At 29.4% G+C, this 8,554-nt stretch overlaps 3 protein-coding genes across 3 annotated transcripts in view; 2 read left to right on the forward strand and 1 right to left on the reverse strand.

Annotated features, from left to right (window-relative positions):
• The first annotated feature begins 1,700 nt into the window (after window positions 1-1,700).
• LOC120091395 (ABC transporter G family member 34-like) lies at window positions 1,701-7,058 on the forward strand. The gene is made up of 5 exons (XM_039049401.1): window positions 1,701-2,350; window positions 2,443-2,563; window positions 4,602-4,690; window positions 5,855-5,939; window positions 6,717-7,058. Exons 1-5 carry the CDS (start codon window positions 2,037-2,039, stop codon window positions 7,038-7,040), a joined length of 933 nt encoding a protein of 310 aa, XP_038905329.1. The 5' UTR covers window positions 1,701-2,036; the 3' UTR covers window positions 7,041-7,058.
• A 212-nt stretch (window positions 7,059-7,270) lies between these two features.
• On the reverse strand, window positions 7,271-8,096 carry LOC120090768 (pleiotropic drug resistance protein 2-like). Its single transcript, XM_039048476.1, has 3 exons — window positions 7,906-8,096; window positions 7,595-7,822; window positions 7,271-7,493 (listed from the first exon to the last, which is right to left on the reverse strand). Exons 1-3 carry the CDS (start codon window positions 8,094-8,096, stop codon window positions 7,271-7,273), a joined length of 642 nt encoding a protein of 213 aa, XP_038904404.1.
• Window positions 8,097-8,221: 125 nt separating this feature from the next.
• Window positions 8,222-8,554, forward strand: part of LOC120090769 (ABC transporter G family member 34-like) — a 7,822-nt gene continuing 7,489 nt past the window's right edge. Inside the window, exon 1 of the mRNA XM_039048477.1 lies at window positions 8,222-8,340. Within this exon, the coding sequence (XP_038904405.1) occupies window positions 8,222-8,340 (119 nt within the window). The remainder of the gene's footprint in view (window positions 8,341-8,554) is intronic.

An 8,554-nucleotide genomic window follows, 5' to 3' on the forward strand; every position in this document is an offset into this window, starting at 1 on the left:
TACTGAAAGATGATATGTCCTGTGTTTGAAATTTTAAACTACTTTTAACTCTTTTTCCTCATCTTGCGATATTTCAATGTTTTTCTTTTTGAATTATTTTCATTGTTTTCCTTATTGAGATATTTTCAATGTTACACAACTTAAGTCTTAAAACTATGTATATTTATTATATAATAGGGAAAAAAATCATTTCAGACATTTAAACTTTGAGAGTGGTATAAATTCAAATATTACAATCTAAATACTAAACTTTTGGAAATATATTAATTTATACCCTCTTTCATATTTTATTTGAAAAAATTATGCGAGATCTAAATTATTTTAATTAAACTCTTAAATTGCCATCAACGAATCAGTTGACCATTTATAGATTTACTTTTAGAAATCATACATGCATCAATTCTTACATGTGTATAAACTTTTTAAGGGTGTGTTTGAGGTAAGAATATTCTAAAACTATAATAACTACCTATTGCTACAGTAAACACTATTTTGTATTTTCCAATTAGCTATCGTCAACACTATTTAAAAATCTCTATTTGCTATTTTCTACAGATTTTTACTATTTTACATTCATCATTGTTTTTATTCTTTGCTATAGTGTCTATTATCTCATTTTCAAACTAAAATAGTTTACACCTCAAACACATATTATTATAACCCAAACTAAAATAATTTACACATCAAACACAAATTATTATAACTCATCTATAATAAGCTAGGATTATAATAATCACATGTTTGCCCCAAATGCCCATAAATATCAAACTAACAAAATAGACAACGGAAATAGATGCATAAGAAATTTTCAAAGAAAATCCTAACTTATAGTATAAATTGATTTGCTTGTGAAAGTTTAAGAGTTTAGTGGATAAAATTATAAATTTCACACGATGTTCATGCAGATGGATGAAATAAATTGATACATTAAAAATTTAAAGTCTAAATTGATATAATTATTAGTTCATTTATTTAATCGATACAAATTCCAAAGTTTTGGCATATACTCTTTCTTTAGATCGGAAGTTTGATCAATGTTCTTAATGTACATGACCCCTTTGTTAAAATAAAATAAGGCGTTAGATTTATTTTTAAAGTATATGAATTAAATTAAAACGAACATTTTAAAGGTTTAACTACAAAAATTAAGTAAATATGAACTACAAGGAGTGTATCTCAATAGTCCTATGTTTCAAACTTGAAAATATTTTCTCACTAAATTTATTGAATATCCTAGTTGAATCTGATTGATGTAGTAGACATTTATGAAGTTTATTTCTTTATTGACGAGGTAGAGGCCTCAAGTATTGAAATGAGAATTCTTTCATTCTCTCACGTTTGCCGCAACCAAAATGCATTGGTGCACCATGAACTGCATAAAGAGTAAGTAGGGATACTTAAAAAATTCGATGACTCGAAAAAACCAATCAACTCAAACCAATCCAACCCATAAACACCTTCTTCATTCTTCAAATTTTGAGTGGTTCACTCTATGTCTAGTGATGTAATAATCTAGTTTGTTGCATGTTTGATTGTTTATTCTTAAAAAAAAAAAACCTCTCATTTTCACTTAAAAAAAAAAAATAAAAAAAAAAAAAAAAAGGAGTAAATATCATGAATATAGATAATTTAAAAAGAACAGAAGAAAAAGAAAGAATTTTTGAAAAAATATATAGCTTCTTCAACTACATGTCAGCGTCGTCATCAGATAACAGAGCCGATTTGTTCTACTTAAATGGATTTGAATCTCTTTCTTTTTCTCTCATTCAAATCTTCTTCTATTTCCATTCTTCTCCACGTTCCTCTGTCGCTTCCATCATTCAATTTCTTCATCTCACACCGTCGCAGCCTTACGGCGGAGCCACACAACGACGTCGCCGGAAGACTCAAAAGGAGAGACGAGTCAAATAATACGCCGAATGCTCGTATACTCTTCTTTTCTCCATTGACGATCAATGCGCAATGATTTCCTGATGGTTCAATTTGCAATTTCTAGGGTTTTCTGAATTTCAATAAGAAGGCAGAAATAAGAACTCATGGCTACGAGCCGAATCGCGAGTAGCATGCGAGAGGCATGGGAGACACCGGGGGAGGCGTTTCCGAGAAGCGGAAGGATGGAGGAAGAGGAAGAAGAGTTGCGATGGGCGGCGATCGAGCGGCTTCCGACGTACGAACGGATGAGGAAGGGGATAATCCGGCAGGTTAAGGAGAACGGAAGAATGGTTGAGGAGGTGGTGGATGTGACGGCGCTGGGATATGTGGAGAGGAAAGAACTGATGGAAAGGATTGTGAAAGTGGTTGAAGAAGATAATGAGAAATTTCTGAGACGGATGAGAGAAAGAACGGATAGGTAAGATTTAAGAAGAAGAAGAAGAAGAAGAAGAAAGAACTCTAGAATTGGAATTGAAATTGAAAATTGAAATCATTGTTTGATTGATGCAGAGTAGGGATTGAAATCCCGAAAATTGAAGTTCGTTTCGAGAATTTGTCAGTTGAAGGAGACGTTCACGTTGGGAGCAGAGCTTTGCCGTCTCTGCTCAATGTTACACTCAACACCTTTGAGGTATTTTTACATTTTCAATTCTCAACTCTCTCTCTCATACAAAAACAATTTTTTTAATAAAAAATCTTGAAATTTAAAGATTAAATTGAAATAAAATTTAAATTTCAAAAATAAAATTATTAATTTTAAAACGTATAAGACTAAATTAAAATCAACTCCGTGACTAAAAATATGACATTTTAAAACTCCATACTAAATAAAACAATATCAAGAACCTGATGTTAAAAAATGTATTTTCCAAAAAAAAATAAAATTAAGAATAAACTTCCAACTTTTGTTTAAATTAAAAATATAAATAAAAAAAAATACGCTTTTAATTCTCAAGTTTGAGGACAAACAAGTTCACATGCCTTTTAATTCCATCTCTCAAATTATTTTTTTAAGAAATTAAATTAAAATAAAACTCAAATTTGTTTTAAATCACATGTCTATATAGTATATTCATGTGCTCAAACATGATAATGCAATAAAGTATCAATTGGCTTAATAGAATTTTTAAAAATATATCAAAGGTAAAATTAAGAATTTTAAAAGATTAAAGGTTGAATTGACCTTCTTTGATCTTAGATTGAAGGTTTGATCTACTGTTATATTAAAAAAAAATTAGGCACCCTTGGATATAACATTTATTTTAGGTCTCATTTGGTAACTTTTTTTTTTTTTTTTGGTTTTGGAAAATTAGGCCTATTTCATTTTCTTTTTTTACCATGATTTGCATCTTTTTTATCATTGTTGAATTCTTAGCCAAATTCCAAAAATTAAAAAAAAATAAATACTTTTTTTTTTCCAAAATTTGGTTTGTTTTCTTTTTTAATTTTTAGTAAAAAAAAAAAAAAAAAGATAACAAAGGAAGATATTTGGAGATGAAAATAGTGTTGCGTAATTTTCGAAAAGAAAAATAAAAAATTAAGGTTCCGTTTGGTAATCATTTTGTTTTTTTGTTTGTGATTTTTAAAATGAAATCTATAAACACTACTTCCACTACCAAATTTCATACCTTGTTACCTATTTTTTACCAATAATTTAAAAAATCAAGTCAAATTTTGAAAACTAAAAAAAGTAACTTTCTAAAAGTTGTTTTTGTTTTTGAAATTTGGCTAATATTTCAACCATTGTATTTAATAAAGATGTAAATCAATATAAGAAATGACGAGGAAATAAACTTAATTAAAAAAGACGAAATAATTACCAAACGAAACCTTAAGAGTGTGTTTGGGATAAGAACTATCCACTACAATAACCAACTTTTGCTACAATAAATATTATTCTATATTCCAATCAACGCTATTCCAAAATTCATATTTGTTACGGTATTTACCATTTACTATAATTTTTGTGGTTTTATATTAATTATTTTTTTAATTATTTATTATAGTGTTTATTATTTCCTTCTCAAACTAAAATAATTTACACCTCAAACATATATCGTTATAACTTAAACTAAAATAATCTACCTCACAGACACAAACTATTAAAACCTAAGAATAATAATTTAGACTATAACGACTTTTTAATTTAAGGTTCTTATTCAATGGAAAAGGCTAGAATCCTTTATCAAAATTTGGGACGCACTCCCTAGCCTTAAATATATGCATGGGTTGGTTGCTATTAAATAATTTAGAAGAAATGACAAAATAAAGTTTTTTTCTTGAACCAAAGTATGGTGGGGAAGTTTGCAACAATTTAATAAATTGTAAGCTCTACATAGTATTTGTTTATTCTTTAAAATATACGTGAGTAAATCATTAATATATGAACAATAATTTTACATGTGGAATAGTAATAAGTTGATAAAAACGGGCCCTTTCAATTTCAATTTTGAAAATGGGTCCATTTTTAAAAATATTTTTTTTAGGATCTTTGTGGTAAAAAGTCCTAAATGCCCTCTATTAGCGTTGAACCTTTAAAACTCGATGTTTTCACCAACTTCTTTAACCCTTTTTTTCGTCTACTTTTATCAAAATTGAATAAGACACGTGTCAAGCAGGTAATCATGTTCTGTTCTAATTATTTTTGCTTTGAATGTTATGAAAAACAGAGCTTGCTTGGGTTGATTGGGTTGGTTCCATCCAAGAAAAGAAAAATTCATATCCTTAAAGGTGTCGAGGGAATTATCAAACCTTCAAGGTACATATCTTTTATAATAAAAATAAAAAATAAAATATCATTTTAGTCATCGAATTTATATAGTTGTTCAATTTTAGTTCATATACTTTTAATCAATCTTACATTTAGTTCTTCAAATTTAGTTTTTATCAAAATTAATCATCTAATAATACAAATTTTTAGGCAAGAAAATACATTGTCTATATGTTCCCAAAATTTATATTAAAAAGCTTCATAGTTATAAAAAAGAATCTTAAAAACCGATAATAAGCTAGGGACCTAATTTTAATATATTTGAAAGTTCAAAAACTAAAATTAGATTTAAAAATGACGGACTAAAGTTCAAATTAGTATTTCAACAAAAAATATTACCTATCTTTAGTTTTTTAAATATTAATTTATTTTGTCTTTGAGAGGTATTTGCTAAAAATGACTTCACTTCAACTATGTCCTTGAGTTCTAAGGTATTTAATAAAAAAGAGTTGCATTTATCCTCTCTTTAAGAAGTTTGTGTTTGCTTGTTTATTTTATTTTAGTTCCAAAGTTTTCAAAATATTCTATTATAGAACATAACTTTGTATTAAACCATTTTAGTTATTGTCAAGTTTCTATCAATTACTTAACAAAAACGCGACATATATAGACACATCTTTTGTTTATAATGTCAATGTGTACATGGCCATTATTTTATATTTATTGAATAATTATTGACAATAACTAAAATACTTTCCATGAACTAAAAAAAAAACATGAACAAGCTAGAACTACTTTTTACATGGTTTTGAAGTCTCTTTTTCAAGAAAACAAATGGAAAATTTCATTTAGTATAAATATATACTAATTTTTGCTTCTCTTTCCATTAACAACTTTTTTTTTTTGGTACAAACTTTTTTCCTTAAGGTTGTAGACTCAATTTTTCATACCTAATTGTTGTATTAAGAAGAGGAAAAAGTTTATCTACTCTTTAAATTATTATCACTACTAATATATGGGAAACTTTTCATACTACCTCCAATTGCCACGCCGGCATTTAAAAATAGAGTGGGGTCTACTAGCATTAAAAAAAAATTGTAAAGATAAATTGATAGTGTGAACAAAAAGAATATGGTAACCATGTAGTGCTATAAGTTTTTCCTTCAATGATGTTTGTTCTATTGAATTTTGACATTAATTTCTCATTTTCAGGATGACATTACTTCTGGGTCCTCCAAGCTCTGGGAAAACTACCTTGTTGTTGGCACTTGCTGGGAAAGTCGACAAAAGTTTAAAGGTTTTAAATTCATTACATCGGTGATTTTTTTTTTAATTTTTTTAATTTTTTGAGATATATATATATATAATGTTTTTTTAATAAATCATAACCATGATTTTTTTTTAGGTTTATCTTGTTAAATTTCATGTTTATTCCATCTTGGTCTCTAATTCTTTTAAAAAGGTTTGTTTAATCTATGAAGTTTATACAAAAAAAATTATTATAGTAACTTCCGTATTTTTTTTAAAAAAAATTATTTGTTCAACAAAAATCCAACATAAGCACAAGCAATTCTGGCCTCTTAATCGAGTGTTTATGCCTAAACCAGTTGAACTATGCTCAAGTTGGTGACGTCTATGCATATTTAAAGCTGTGTGATAGATCAAGTTTTAAATTTTAGAACCGATTCAAACTCATATATGTTAAACAATCAATAGAAGAATTAACAACAATGAATAAACCTAAGTTATTTACGTATTTGTCATATTTACGTTATTTACATTTATGACCCTAGGGTTTAGAGAAACTCTCTTTAACCCTAAAGGTGCCTCAATTCTGTATTATGTATTACTTTTTCTAATAAAATTGTTCTCCCTTTGCCCTATGAATGTAGCTAACACATTGTGAACTACATAAACCTCTGTGTCGATCTCTTTTACTTTACGTTTTCTATTTATCTTTAATTGTTGATTCTTAACACCAAGGGATTAAATCAAACTATTAGAAAGTTGAGAGGCTTCACAATGAAAAGTTGAAGCAGAAAAGTAAAATTAATCATATTCAAAATGTTAATAGGAAAGTGGGAAAGTGACATATTGTGGCCATGAAATGCATGAGTTTGTGCCTGAAAGAACCTGTGCTTATATCAGTCAACATGATCTTCACTGTGGAGAGATGACAGTGAGAGAGACATTAGATTTCTCTGGTCGTTGCTTGGGAGTTGGGACAAGATATCAACTTATGACTGAGCTCACAAGAAGAGAGAAACAAGCAGGCATTAAACCAGACCCTGAGATTGATGCCTTCATGAAGGCCATCTCTGTTTCAGGCCAAAAAGCAAGTTTGGTCACAGATTACGTTCTCAAGGTTAGCACTTTCGACTACTCTTCATTTTTCTAATACATTTCTATGCCTTTACTTTCACATTGTCCATATACGGGTTTGTATTTAAATTGTTAAATCACTAATCAACCCAAATTTACTAATGTGAAGTATTAAGGCTAAGTAAATTCTTGTATTTTTTATTTTAATTGATTTTTTTAATTCATCTGTTATTTTTATGCTTATTTTTGTTATAGTAATGAGAGATTTTTTCACAACATAAACTTACCTAGTTTATTCAATTAAGATTAAGTTTTTGGGTTAGTGGTGATTTGTGAAGGGTGAATAACTTTTGTCACCTGAGCAAATGCATACGGCAAGGCGGAATACATTCCGGCAGCTCTTTCTCGATAGAAAGCCGTTCTTTCGATAGCAACCACAGACTGCACAGATGAAGCATTGGTAGCTCCAAGGAATATGACAGCAGAATATATAGCACCAATAACATTCAACACATCTTGTTGCTTGGTTCTGTTGAAGTACAGAAACGACACAAACATTTAAAAAACATCAATAAAATAGTAGGATGTCACAGACAAACAAAATTAAATAGGCCAGTGAAGAAACCTTACAATTTTTGTCCCTTGTTCCAGAAAATTAGACCAAATAAGGTTCCAATAACTATTGTAATGAAGAAGCGTATGGCATTGTATTGAGTGTGTCTCCAATAAGATTGATGTTGTTTCCAGAAGCAAGCTTTGCATTGAAAGAAAAACGATTGCGAGTATTCGGTTGGGAAGTGTAGGTCTTTGGACCCTGGAGCTGGAGTACTAAGCTCCATTATAAGTTCTTGGTTCCTCCTGAAGTAATAATTTACCATGCTAAGAAAAAAAAAAATAGAAACTCGAGCTGATATGTGGACTTAAAGCACAATCATACATACCGATAAACAGGAGATTTAGCAAAAGTATCAGCAAAATCAATATCTAGTTGAGCCTCCATTGGAGGAGCAGTAACCTCAAGCATCCATGTAGCAGGATTCTGACCATTTTCAATCTTTGGAATCCCTGAATAGCCTACCATCAAACAGCCACCAAAATCAAGCACTTGAGTAGATAATGAAAACACACACATTACACATACATAACATATTAGAGAAACACGGGATTCCATCTCAAAGCCACATAGCAACAGAGGAATAACTCATGTATCTTAAAAGATTGTGAGTCTCTTCATCTTTCCGATGTGGGATCTTCAACATGTATCCTTCAAGATGGTGCACTTCTTTAGGTTTACCATTCTTAGGACATGTTCGAATTTTGGATCGATTACCCACTTGGACTTCATGGGCTATGATACCATATCAGATAAACATCAAGTTCTATCTCAAAACCAATTGATAATGAGAGGAGTAATCTATGTGTTTTATAAAAAAATGTGAAGTCTTTTCATTTTTTTGATGTAAGATCCTCATATAACAATCAAAACATATATACTCACTCAAAATATTCAATGAGTTTGCCAAGATCGCTCACCAAGAGGTCCGGCCATAAATCATTTGTCCACCACGTTTCATGAGCAATAACTACATT

The sequence above is a fragment of the Benincasa hispida genome, chromosome 11, assembly GCF_009727055.1.
Source record: "Benincasa hispida cultivar B227 chromosome 11, ASM972705v1, whole genome shotgun sequence".
Lineage (NCBI taxonomy): Eukaryota > Viridiplantae > Streptophyta > Magnoliopsida > Cucurbitales > Cucurbitaceae > Benincasa > Benincasa hispida.

Coding starts and splice junctions, on each gene's coding strand:
- LOC120091395 (XM_039049401.1), top strand. CDS start 2,037: ATGGCTACGAGCCGAATCGCGAGTAGCATGCGAGAGGCATGGGAGACA. Junction 2,351..2,442: donor ATGAGAGAAAGAACGGATAG/GTAAGATTTAAG, acceptor TGATTGATGCAG/AGTAGGGATTGAAATCCCGA. Junction 2,564..4,601: donor TTACACTCAACACCTTTGAG/GTATTTTTACAT, acceptor TATGAAAAACAG/AGCTTGCTTGGGTTGATTGG.
- LOC120090768 (XM_039048476.1), bottom strand. CDS start 8,096: ATGTGTGTGTTTTCATTATCTACTCAAGTGCTTGATTTTGGTGGCTGT. Junction 7,823..7,905: donor GCTAAATCTCCTGTTTATCG/GTATGTATGATT, acceptor TTATTACTTCAG/GAGGAACCAAGAACTTATAA. Junction 7,494..7,594: donor TGGAACAAGGGACAAAAATT/GTAAGGTTTCTT, acceptor GTACTTCAACAG/AACCAAGCAACAAGATGTGT.